Raw genomic sequence first — 13711 nt, 5'->3', positions numbered from 1 at the left:
GGGGGGAGGTAAGGGAAATGAAAGGAGGAAAAAAAAAGAATAAAGCAAAAAATTTGCACAACACAAAACAAAAGAACAATTTCCAAGGAAGTAAAGAAAAGACACATTGGCGAATATAATTGCTTCTATTAATATTTATACTTTTTTGAATTGATAATTCATTGTTATATATTTTGAATCTTCCCTGATGTTCTGCTGGACACACAACAATGTTCTGGTTTGTTTTTTTGTTTGTTTTTGGGGTTTTTTTTGCTGGCAACTGGGGTTAAGTGTCTTGCCCGGGGTCACATAGCTAGGAAGTATTAAGTGTCTGAGGCCAAATTTGAACTCAGGTCCTCCTGACTTCAGAGCTGGTGCTCTATCCATTGCACCATTTAAGTGCCCCACAATGTTCTGTTTTGTTTTGTATTCCTTTTCTGTTTTTTAATAAATAATATACGTATATAAAAAAAGAAATTCTAAATGAAAACTCCCAGGAATATGATAGCTAAAATCCAGAGTTCCAAAGTCAAGGACCAATCACTTTAGGCATCCAAAAAAAAAAAAAAGGAAAAAGAAAAAGAATAAAGAAATACCAAGGAGCCACAATCAAGATTATAGAAGATTTAGTAGCCACCACATAAAGGGATAGAGAACTTGAAAGATAATGTTCCAGAAAGGGACCTGTATGTGCACGAATGTTTGTGGCAGCCCTTTTTGTAGTAGCTAGAAACTGGAAACTGAATGGATGTCCATCAGTTGGAGAATGGCTGAATAAATTGTGGTATATGAAAATTATGGAATATTACGTTCTGTAAGAAATGACCAACAGGATGATTTCAGAAAGGCCTGGAGAGACTTACACGAACTGATGCTGAGTGAAATGAGCAGGACCAGGAGATCATTATATACTTCAACAACAATACTAGATGATGACCAGTTCTGATGGATCAGGCCATCCTCAGCAACGAGATCAACCAAATCATTTCTAATGGAGCAGTAATGAACTGAACTAGCTATACCCAGAAAAAGAACTCTGGGAGATGACTAAAAACCATTACATTGAATTCCCAATCCCTATATTTATGCACACATGCATTTTTGATTTCCTTCACAAGCTAATTGTACAATAATTCAGAGTCTGATTCTTTTTGTACAGCAAAATAATGTTTTGGTCATGTATACTTATTGTGTATCTAAGTTATATTTTAATATATTTAACGTCTACTGGTCATCCTGACATCTAGGGGAGGGGCTGGGGGGGGGGGTAAGAGGTGAAAAATTGGAACAAGAGGTTTGGCAATTGTTAATCCTGTAAAGTTACCCATGTATATATCCTGTAAATAAAAGGCTATTAAATAAAAAATTTAAAAAAAAAAAAAAAAAGATAATGTTCCAGAAAGCAAAGGTCACAAATACATTTAAAAAAAAAAAAGGAACCTATTTGCAGATCAAATGCACCTGGATAAGAAACAAAATAATTTTTCCATGAGAAAAGACACTGATACACTGGAATCCATCCAGAGGAGAGTGACAAGGATTGTAAAGGATGGATTCAGGATAATAAAATGAGATCAGGTAAAGAAGAAAATGGGACACGTTTGGACTGGCAGGGGAAAAAAAGAGGGAGAAGAGAAGGGGGAATGAGACAGGACATCACAACTCTCTAAATATCCAAAGAGATTAGATTGATTCTACTTGCCTTCAGAGGGCAGAACTAAAAGCTATAAATAGAAATGGTAAGGTCAAATTTAACTTGAAATAGTTAAAGCTACTGAAAAGTAGAAAAGCTGCCTTTGAAGAATTCTGAGTGCCTTCACTTAAGGTCCTCAAGAAAAGGTAGAATAACCACTTAATTTCTATATCACTTAAAAAATCATGGCTTCAATATAGATAGGTTGGACTAAATGGCTTCTGATATTTTTTCCAACTCTGAGATCCTATGACTAGGTGAAATTAGATTAATACTAATTAATTTCAGAAAGTTTTGCAGCCTTGTTTTATCCCAAACCCCAAATAGTTCTTATCCTGATCATATGGTGTTATTTAAGCACTCAACACAATAAACATTCTTTCCCTCCCACTTCCAAAATTTGCATTTCCAACTGGAGTGAAAAAAATATATTACTGTCTCTACAGATACCATTAGGAAGGACAGCTTCAGTATGTCAAAAAGCATTCAAATTTAGAAGGGGGAAAAACCTGTAATGAGGAACACAACCTATACATGACAGGGAAGGGAGTTATGGTACAAGGAGTAACCAAGATGATGAATATAAAAACAGGACAGTCCATTGTCACAGCTGTGGACAGGTGGAAAAGAGTCAGGACTCAGGGTCTGAGAGACCCTATGGGTCTCAAGGATTAGCAGCTTAGTGCCTTCCAGGCATAGTCTCTAGTAGTATGGTTTGGGGGGGTGGGGGAAGAGGGGAGAGGCAGCCAGAGGAAATATGGCCAGGGTGGAGACCAGTAGATTCCCTCTCCCCAGGCATGATTCCTAGCCATGTTTATATAAGATATTTCTTCTACTGAATGACCACAGAACTTTTAAAGAGATGGATCAGGAGAAGGGAAGAGACATTTGAAATCATCTCATCTAAGTCTTCAAGTTATAAATGAGGAAACCAGAGGTAAAGAGAAATGCCTTATTTAACATGTATAGGACTGCTTGCCATCTGCGGGAAGGGGTGGAGGGAGAAAGGGGAAAAATCGGAACAGAAGTAAGTGCAAGGGATAATGTAAAAAAGTACCCTGGCATGGGTTCTGTCAATAAAAAGTTATTAAAAAAAAAAAAAAATCAGAAAAAAAAAGAATGGTTGTATCACCACACACACACACACACACACACACACACACACACACACACACACACAGAGAGAGAGAGAGAAATGCCTGAGATCATGCAAGAGATCTCAGTAGGGCTGGACCTAGAAGAGAGTCTCCTTAGATTTAGTCCAGAATTATTCAACCCTTCAGAAATCTAATTTGCACAGACATCACATCAGCCATTCCTAAATTCTGGAGATTTCTCAAGAAACCCAGAGTACGGATCGCCAGAAAAACAATTACAGATGACACCAAGCTAATTATCCTGGCTTATGTTTGGCAGATAGAATTTTCAACAGTCTCAAGCTGCTCCTAGGTCCTCAAACTTATTTTTAACACATTCACTTTGAATGGTGCTCTGTTTAAATTCTGAATACCAAATCGAAGTAGAATCAGTATTACAGATGACCCAAAAGACAAGAGAAGACAGTACAATGGGAGGAAATGACTGATAACCATCTTATGAAAGGTCATCAGCATTGAAGAACTGCTGTAAAACATGTGGCTCTCAAACAACCCCAGAACCAGATTAAAATGCAAGTGGAAAATGTAACAAAATAAATAAAACACAGACCATGTTCCTATATGGTTTTCTATGTCAATATAAAGGTCCACAGTGATCCTTCTATTTCGGTTTGGTGGTATTAATAGAGAACAGCTTCTTAAACTGTTCTCAACCTCATGAGTGGCTTAACTGAATGTGGGAGTCGTGAAAAATTTGGCAACAGTAAAAGGTATCAACTATTCCACCAAGACTTAATTCTTTATGTAAAAATAACCAAGCATATCCATCTCATTTGTATGCAAATTTGCTACCAATTTTAATAAATGGTCAAATTATATGTATACTGAAGAGATGTTTCAAAATAAATTTCCTGACGATTTATTACCAGTAAATGTCTGATTTGTATACCTAGTTTATATACCTATATACCTGGGATCACGTAAACATTTCTTAGGCAAAAAGGGTTCATTAGTGGAAAAAGGCAAAGAGGCGCTGGTATCAAGATAGAGGGCCTAGTAACTGATGTTTCACTAATCAGGAGCTAAGTCTCTCCCTGTTGTTTTCCCTCTCTAACAATGCAGACTCATTTGATTCAAGGAGAAAGAGAGCTAGTGACAACAATAACAGCAGCAGCTCACATCTGGCGGAAGCAACGGAGTCTGCAAGTGCCTCTCTCCTTTCTGAGTCTGCAGAGGTGCAGAGGTCCCCACTGCCACCATTCCAGCATCCCGGGGGTGCCCACAACCTCGGCCACCTCACTACTCTAAGGCAAAGCTGCCAGGAAAAGAGCAACAAATAGAGTTTTTAAAGTGCTATATCAACATTATTTCATTTGAGTCTTACAACAACCCTGTTACATCAGAATTATCTCTATTTTACAGATGACGAAATAGAGACTCAAGAGACCTTAAATTGCTCAAAGTCACACAGGCTTTAAAGCAAGATTCAAAGCCAGGACTGACTGACTTCAGCTCTCTCTCTCTTAAAGACAGGAGAGAACTGAAATCCTGGAGTTTATTTCCAATGTTAGTTTAAAAGTTTATGGAGTTCTGCCATAGAAGAGCTCTCCTCCTGCCCCCACTGCACTCCCTTTTCCAATGCAGAGTTTACTTGCAAAACAGCCTGTGTCCAGGAGCTGCTCCACCTTCCCTAAATGGTCCTCAGAGGCTGCAATCTCTTTATCTACAGAATGCCAATGTGAGTGTGGTTTTAATTCCCAAACTCCCTAGAGGCCTAGTTAGGTGTGTCTCTTGTATCTGAATTAAATGGAGACAGCAGGCCAAAGGGACCACTTCACTTCAATGCTGGACAAGAATAGGGAGAAATCGCATCACTGCTGATTATCTGTAATGATCTATCCCCCAGAAGCAGGAGATTTTAAAACAAAACTAATATGACTGGCTACGTCCAAGCTCAAGGCATCAACCTTGCTAGAATCTTTTAATCCAGCTTTAGAAAGGCTAGAACAAATGTCCCAGGTTCATCTCGAAGCTGCAGCACAGATAGCAGGGGAGGGAGTCTACTCACACTCTCAGGAGATCCTGAGCTCAGTAAAGGCTGGCAGGAAAGAGGAGGGAAGGGGGAGGAGTCCTGACCAGACTGAAGCCCAAGGCTGGCAATGGACAAGGCCAAATGTTGGACACTTTGCCCAGTTCTTCAAGGACCATGGAATATCAAGGGCTAAAATGTTCATTGATATAGGGAAGACATTGGAGTAATTTAAAGTGGCCTCTGGTGGAGAGAAAAAGCTAACAAAATATAAAACTCTTCGTGTAGTCACTTACTCGGCCTTCACTGTCCCAGCTGTGAAGGCAGCACGCCATATGTGGCCCTGGAGCTGTTTCAGGGCTGGGGTCTTCCTATCCAGAGACATCTGCCAGTAGACATTGTCCACCACAGCCTGGATGATCTGCTCTGTGTCATCGACACCATGTTCAGATCTGACGGGAATTGGTACAGCTCCCTCCAAGTGAGAATCCTCTTCTGCCTTTAAGTCATTTTAAAAAATGATTTATTTTGTTAAACTTCTTTCAAAATGAAACTTGAAAACCAAAGCAGGCAGTTTAAAAATATACTTTCAGTCTCATATCCCAAATGGAAATACATCACTTTCTATTGGAATTAGAAGGCCTTGTAAGTTGAAAGGAGACTTTAAAACATCTACTTAAATTCTCCATCTTATAAACGAGGAAAATGAGAGGCTCAGAGAGGGCCACAACTTCTCTCAGTCAGCAGCAGGACCAAGCCTTCCAACTCTCCACCGAGAGCACTGTCTTTCTATCAGAGCATACTGCCCTCTTGAAGGACAGGACTTGGGAAACTCCAAGTGGAAACAGAACAGTTATTCTTCATTTTCTCCCCTATTTTAGGAAAGATACAAAATACAAAATCACAGAGAGTAAAAAGGGGGAAAAAAAAGAGAGGAAAAGAGGAAGATACGAAAGGATAAGAGAGAATGGAAAAAGAAAAGGGAAGGAGGAAAAGACAAATAGAAAAGGAAAGAGGAAGAGAGAAATGGAGGGAAAGAGGAGAGATAAAGGGAGAGAGAGGGGAAGAGAATGTGAACTTTGTTTATAATAAAGCACAAGAAAGAACAAAGTAATGGATGGGAGGCAAGGGAAAAAGAGGATGTTTTTTAGGGGGCAGATGAGAATGTGAACATAAAAGTTCTAGATAAAGACAAAGACGGTAGAAAGTTTGGGTCCAGAGGGTGCAATGGGGACTGGAACAAAGAAAGCACACGTCTCAAGCAGGAGAGGAGAAACAGGGTGACTATGTGATATATAAGGTAAAACCATTCACTAAAATGAAGGGTCACAAGCAGGAATAGAAGGTGCTGTCAGGCAAGCCTGGTGCGGGGCTGTACCCCCTGGGGTGGGGCACCTGGCTGGTTGGGAAGGGGCCAAGAAGGGGAGGGGGTGACATGTTTCCAACCTGTTTTCTCAGCAGACTCACATCCTGTTGACACTCTTCTTCTCCCCAGTGAGTGTGCAGATAATCTTTAACATTCTCCCGAATGTAGGAAAATAACGTGTCCTGGACAAAAATAATCATGAAGAGAAAAAAAGATCACAAAAAGATGGCACTCACGCTTAGGAGTAAAGTCACGTTTTTCTTCCACCCTCTCACTTTAGCACTGAGACCATTTACCAAAAATGTGACTAGGGTTCCATTTATAGAAGGAATGATGGCCAACTGAATACAAATATTAAATGAGAATCAAAGAAGTTATTTCTTAGTAGGAAGGTTACATATAAAGCTTTCTATCAGAAAAAAATGAATATAATTTTAAAAATCCTAATACCATGTCTATTAAAATGCTAGGTAGCTCAGTGAATAAAGCACTGAACTCGCGAGGACCTAACTTCAAATGTGGCCTCTCACATTTCCTAGCTTACTTAACCCTGGGAAGTCACTTAACCTTGTTTGCCTCAATTTCTTCATCTGTATGATGAGTAGGAAAAGGAAATAGCAAGTTACTCCAGTATCTTTCCCAAGTAGACCCAAAATGGGGTCATCTACAAGTTCTGAGATCTCTCTGGATTACTAGGATTTTTAAATATATCTAAAAGTCTACCTTGTCCTCATACTTGAGTTTGTCAAGTTTTGTTTTATCTAATGTCAAGTATTAGGGCCGTTTTGTGCTATAGACAGACATAGATATAGATATGTAGACATATGGAGGACAATTTTGTGATATATATCTATATCTCTATAGCATAAAACGGTCCTAATACTTGACATTTCCCTAGGATGTAAGAACTGGACTCATTACTAACTACAAGTACCGAACTCTTCAGGGCATGGAGGGAATACAATTCTCAGAAATCACCCTAGCAGAGCACTGACCACAGGAATCCAGAACCCGCCTGAAGGCTCCTCACCAGTCAGCTGAATGGTCAGCAGACACTGCACACCGTCTGTGCCAGTGGAGGAAGCAGTCACACTAATGAAATCAAGAGATACAGATCTTCCAGGGAGAAACCAGAGCTAAGTAAGCCTTGGCTATTGGGACAAGTGGCTGGAGTATTGCTTTTTCACAAGACTACAATGCAACAACCGTAAGAATAAAGGGCCTCCCATAAATAGCCATTTATGAGACGGAAGAGAAAACTATCTCAGAATGAGTTCTGTTAGGGGCTTATAACATAATGAATAGAGTATTGAGCCCAAAGTCAGAAGGATCCAAGTTCAAATACTTGGCTCAGCTCACTTACTAGTTGTGTGACCCTAGATAAGTTACTTAACTCCTATTTGCTTCAGATTCCTCATCTGTAAAATGATCTGGAAAAAGAAATGGCAGACTACTCCAGTATCTTTGCTACAAAATCCCCAAATGGAGCCACAAAGAATTAGACAGGACTGAGAACAACCAAAGGGAACAACTAAACACTAACAACAAAGAATTGCTGGTGAGCACTGTTATCTCACATAGGCTGAGAAATTCAAGTAGGATTTGATTTTATGATCAAGTGATTGCTATAGTGAAAATGGTATACACATGATTAAAAAAAAAAATAAAGTATATTTACATCTTCAGACATGGCCAAGGTGTATGTTCCCTAATTCTACTTCTGTAATACATAGGAGAGTTGTGCTAAAAAAGAAGTCCCTGGGAATGATATAAAGCCCACCAAAAAGGGGAAGGTAAAGCTTGAAACATCTGCATCACACGTTATTTTTGTTTTCCTAAACTGACCTATATAAAAAGCTGCTTTTATCATTTATTAATTTTCAATCACAAAAGTAATTTATCAAATGTTTCATTTGTTCAAATAATTATATTTTATTGAAAAAAATGTACAAAATCACTTTCACCCAAAATAGCTGTTAAACCTTCCCTAACCTTCTAGAGGCCTAGTGTCTACAAACCTACCAGAGCAAAAACCTGAAATTCATCCCCCTATGGATCCTGACTAAGAAATGCAATGAAAAGCTAGAGCAACTTCTCCTACCCAGAATCGCATTCATTCCAAGACAATCCTAAGTCCAAAGGCTAAAGCAGAAAGGGAGGCACTTAGCAAGTCAGCAGCCTCCCCTCTCATCTAGACACAGGGGTAGCCTACAGGGCTCTGGATTTAGAAGCAGCAAGAGTTAAGGATTCTCAACCGAGAAAGCAGAGGCCAAGAGACCAGAGCTACCTGGCAGTGCTCAGACCCAAGATGGCACAGGACGAGGCACTCCAATGTCCTGAGAGGCCATAGAGGGCCCTGAAGTTCTTTGACCCCAAAGATGCAGGGGATCCAATCCCAGAAGTCAGAATGGGAATCCAAGGCATGACCAACAAAGGCATGGCAGAGGACAGAGGTTGGCCCTAAAATAGAGCCCCAGTTCAGAAACAAAAACTGGAGGTAAGTGGGCTAGAGAAAATGCCAGAGATCAGTATAAAAAATTTAGGGAAAATTCAGAGATTTCCTGAAGGAAGGAGAGAATACCTAGTAAAACTGAGATTTTCAAAGGAAAAAAAAAAAAAAACCCACAACATTTTTTCTCAAGGACAACTAGAAGAAATGAGGACATTAAATAAAGGAAGAAAAGAAGAGGAAGGGAAGGAAAAATGAAAGCTCTTGAGGAAAGAATAGAAGGGGGAGAACAGCTTAGAAAAGAAAATGATAAATCTTACTTAAGTAATTCTCAAAACTAATCTAAATCAAACAGAAGTCAGAGAATTCATATGAGAATAAAAAAATCGAAAGACTAAAAAATAGAAGAAAATATTATCTAGGGAAAGGTCAAAGAAATAGAATTTCTGAATTCTTGGATTTTGTGAAATCATCAAATTTTTTGTCTACTATAGCTCAAGAAATCATATATAATCTGTTCTGATAGAACTGGAAGGCAAAGTGAAGATAGAAAGAATGTGCCAATCATCTCCTGAAAAGAGTGGGGGCATAGGAGGATAGGGAACCAGGAAAAGTCCCAGGAAGGTAATGGAAAACAACTTTACAGTCCCTCCCCCAATCACCCAGAGCTTCTGCAGGGATTCATTTTTACCTTTTTCTGGGCTAAGGATGCTGGCTATCTTTGAGCAAACAAAGTCTTGCCAAAGGGCTAGAGGCAGGAGGTGCCAAAGAATTATCAGGCGAAAGGCAGCAAAGCAGCAGGAGGTATCTAGTTGGGGGGGAGAGAGCTATAAGGAAACTCACTGTAACTGAGTCTGAAAATCTTAGGATCTTTTACCTGCCTACAGATGAAGTAGGGCTCTGTGAAATGAAGTCTAAAAAACATAAGAAAGCCTGCTGCCCCTTCTACGTGGATTGCTGGGCTATCGAAGTAGGTCAGGCACTCTTATTTGAAGGACATTTCTCAAGAGGCTCTACAATCAGCCAGAGTTCAGACTTAAACGGCAAGGAATTCCCCACCTAGCAAGAGATAAGACTGGGTATCTGGCAGTATAAAAAAAGTTAATATATTTTGGAGTCCATAGGGATTTACCTGATGATAAAACCACTGGGCACCTGGAATAGGATGAAACATCTTTTTTAAAGACAAGGTGTCCAAGAGGATGGGATGCTTTGGACACTGAAATTCTGACCTGGAAGCAGCTCCCCCCAAAGGAAAAGCTCTTCTACTTTGGAGCTCCTGTCAGAAACAAAGGCTTTGTCCAGGGGCAGACACCAGGAGTCTGGAATGAAGGAGCATCATTATCTTCATTGGGACACATGGGAACAGAATAAATAAATTCCACAAGATCTAGGCTTGTGTCATTCCTGGCATTCTCAAATATCAGTTTTTCCAGATCATTTTTTCTTGGGGAAAAAAAAAAAAAAGTACTTAGCCCCAATTAAGGAGGCTGAATTTAACTAAATCCTTAAAAATAAACAGATACTTTTCAAGCTAATCTATGATAAAAACAGAGTACTTGTAAGAGAGATGAAGGAGAAAGGTGTTTGTAGCACCAAATAAAAAACTTCTCAGAAATAAAACACTTGTGTTTCCAATACACCTAGAGTCTTCCTTCCAGAGCTATGTCTAAAAGCAGTCATTTGCTGTAACGTGTTGGCCCAGCCTTCCAAAGCACTTACTTCACAGGGCAAATCAGAGGTTTGGGAGTAACCACACATCTGGACAAGATTCCTTCCACATATAGTTCATGTCTCAATTCATTTCATAATTCTAAATTTTAGGCAATTCTAAAAAGAATAATTTCACAAAGCATGGTATCATCTGCCCAATGTGCAGTGTTGCAGTTGTGGTCTTTTAGCCTAGGAAATAACTGAAATAAATTTTATTCAATGTCACTCCCTCCCCAATTATAGACATATGGATTCTATATGAAACAATGCAGAGCAAGGAAAGTAGAACCCCAAAATATATATTCTTGATTTCTACTACAGAATTCTAGACCACATGGCTCCTTGAACTTTTCTAAATGTATAGCTGTGCTGCAAAAATACATCATTTTAGCATTTCAACTTGAAAGTGCTAAATTTTTTTCATGTGCCAAAAATAGCCACCTGCATATTACCCATCAAAATGGAAGGAGAGGGAGGAGAGGCAGAAATAGAAAATATAATGGAGGCAGCTGATGGAGTAGATAGTTTGTTAGAGCCTGAGTTTGTATTTGGTAAGATATTTACTATTTGCCATAAGACCGTAGGCAAGTCACTTATCTTGGGTTGCCTCCATTTCCTCACCTATAAAATGTAGATCACAGGGTCAAGTGAAATAATCATTGTGGAGTACTTCAGTGCCCGGCCCATTGCAGGTGCTTTACAAGTGTTAGCTATTGATTATAGCTATTATAGTAATAAGTGGACTTGGAGGAGGTGGGATGAGGAAAAAAATAATCACACCCTCACTGGGTCAGTTCTTCCTTTAAAAAATGTGGGACACCCTATAGCCTGCTGGCATTTAGCTCTTCTGATTCCAGCACTCTTTCCAGAAGCCCAAAGTAACTAAGGAACTAAGGAGTTTTCAGCCAAAAACATTTTTTTCCTAAATAAAGGGCAACAGAATCCTGCCACATCTAGCAGAGTAATTTGTTGAACTGAATTTCATTTACACATTGCTTTTCTTTACTGAGGGGCAAAGCCCTCCAGTTTAGAAGTTGGGGGGAGAGGAGGGATAGAGGGATGATGGGTGGAAGGGAGGAACTTTTTCAGCTGAGACCCAGAGATGGGGACAGGGGGAGGCTTGGTTTTGCAGAATGGTCAAGAAAGCTGTGAACATATCACTCACTGCACCTCAAGAACAGGGCTGTGCATTCATCTTTCTTCATGTTCCCAGAACTGGGGCACAAACAAGAAGGATGAAATACTTGCTGACTGATCAAGACCAAAAACCTCCAAGGGGAGAAAAGGGAGGAGGGGGTGGTGATAATCTATTTTCTTCATACTTGAACCACACAGCATTCTTGAAAGTAGGCTTGGAAATGGCAGTGTTTCAAAGGGGGCCTCGAAGATTTGAGGACACAGAACCAACTGATGTTCCTAATTCTTCACCACCACAAAAGAATGGCCAGCTCCACATGGGGGGGCTTCTTACTAGACCACAGCCAAACTGAGTGGCCCAGCATTTAAAGCCCTCTCTGGCTGGGTCCTTAGTTCTTTGGGTGTCTGAGAAGGCCCTGGGATTCCTTCTTAGCATCATGGTTTTACATGCAATCAAATTAAGTACATAGAATCATCAGGGAAACCAATTATGTTGAAATAGTTATCTGCATATTACAAAGAAGCCCTGCCCCAAGCTCTCAAGATTTCCCTCTCTGAAATCTACTCTCCATCAGACAGACTGGTCTAGTCACTGACTCCAAGAACTAGCCCTTATGCTTTCCTGTCCTCTCTTGGCCTCCATGGTTGCTCTTGTTTCTCTGATTGTCCTTCTCCAGAAATCTAAGGAAACAAGCATTTCAACAGCACCCACCATGTGCTAAGCATTTTACAAATATCTCATTTGAGCATCACAAGAGTCCTAGGAGGCAGCTGCTGTTATCTCCATGTGATAGGTGAAGGCAGAGGTAGCATGGTTTGCTGTAAGTCACCCTGCTAGAAAATCTAGGTTTGAATTTGAAATCAGGGATTCTTGACTCCAGGTGTGGAGTTCCATCTACTATACCACCCAGCTGCCTACTAAATAAAGACTGCATTTTGTTGTGCAATGGGTTCCACCCATATTCAGGAAAGCCTACCAACCCTGCTCCTTCACACACACCCCCACACCCCCATCTCTGCCAATGTAGGGGAGCAGTCCTCAGGCTACTGCAGTCCCCACTTCCTCAGCAGCTGCAGCCAATAAAGAAAGTCGCAGAAAATTCCCTCAACCTAGCCAGATGGTCAGACATCCCAAGAGAGATGGTTTTTATCAACAGAGAGACCACTGAAGGAGACGCACTCAGTCTCCTTAGCCCCAGCCCTCTAGACACCCAGGCCTTTCCCCCTGATTGGCAGCTAGACTTCCTCTCTTTGGGGGGGCGGGGGGGGGGGAGGGGAGGAGGGAGGAAAATGAGCTTCTTTGGAGGGAAATGGCTATAAGGATTTGCTGTTTCTGTATCTGCAGGTTCCTTTTCAAAAAGCATAATCCCAAACAGTTCTTTGGTGATGAAAAACTGTGGCTAACAGGACCAGGATAAACAGGTGACAAAGCCTGCCCCCTCTACTGTCCCCTTCAAATCCAGCTGCTCCTGGAGTCTGGAGACCTGGATCAGAATCCTAGCTCTGGATTGGGTGACTCTTGGTCAAACTTTCTAAGCCTGTTTCCCCACGTACTTATGGTAAAATCTATGGGTTTTCTTAGGTCCATCACAAAGAGGTGGGGGAGCCTGTCTGTGAGCAAATAGAAAAGAAGTAATGTTTCACTATATTCTAACTGAAATTCAGGATGTCCAACCACCAATTAAAAGTATTACCAGAAGGGGTCCATAGATCTTAGCAGATTGCCAAGAGGGTCCATGATGCAAAAAAAGCTGCTTCTAGGGAGTGTTACCTCTTTCTTTGCCTTTTCTTATCATGGCAAATTCCATCTCCAACTGTTTCTTTTCCCTGCACCAGTGTCTCCTTCCCAAGCATTTCTAGGCTTTAGAAATGTTCTGTTACAGTTCTGATACTCCCCTCCAGAAGCTAATAGAGCATGGTTATGTGCTACCCTGCTGGGGCCTTGCCCTTCCTAGACTGGACCTCAGCAAACCTTTGGCAGAGCGCAAAAAGACTTGTGTATGAACAAGGAGCTTTATGACAGCATCTTTAACTCAGCTATCCAGCCTTTGCTGGATGACCTCCAAGAGGGAAAAAGAAGCCACTAGCTTTCCAAACTGGGCCTGTCATACTTCTGAATACCTCTAACAAGTAAAGACTTTTCCCACTGCTTCTTCCTTGGAGTAAGACTGAACAAGGAATAAGCTCAGAAATTGAATTACAGGGCACCCCAATGTTCACTCAGGCCAATCGCCTCATTTTACACACA

General features: G+C 40.6%; 1 protein-coding gene across 1 annotated transcript in view; it reads right to left on the bottom strand.

Moving 5' to 3' along the window:
- The window catches only part of ENOPH1 (enolase-phosphatase 1), a 37702-nt gene that overhangs the window by 21351 nt on the left and 2640 nt on the right, over positions 1-13711 (bottom strand). Inside the window, 2 exon segments of the mRNA XM_031943088.1 lie at positions 5095-5297; positions 6245-6346. Coding sequence (XP_031798948.1) covers positions 5095-5297; positions 6245-6346 — 305 coding nt within the window.

Source organism: Sarcophilus harrisii, chromosome 6 (genome assembly GCF_902635505.1).
Source record: "Sarcophilus harrisii chromosome 6, mSarHar1.11, whole genome shotgun sequence".
Lineage (NCBI taxonomy): Eukaryota > Metazoa > Chordata > Mammalia > Dasyuromorphia > Dasyuridae > Sarcophilus > Sarcophilus harrisii.
The sequence above is the reverse complement of the archived record's forward strand: the minus strand, read 5'-3'. Positions and strand labels throughout refer to the sequence as shown.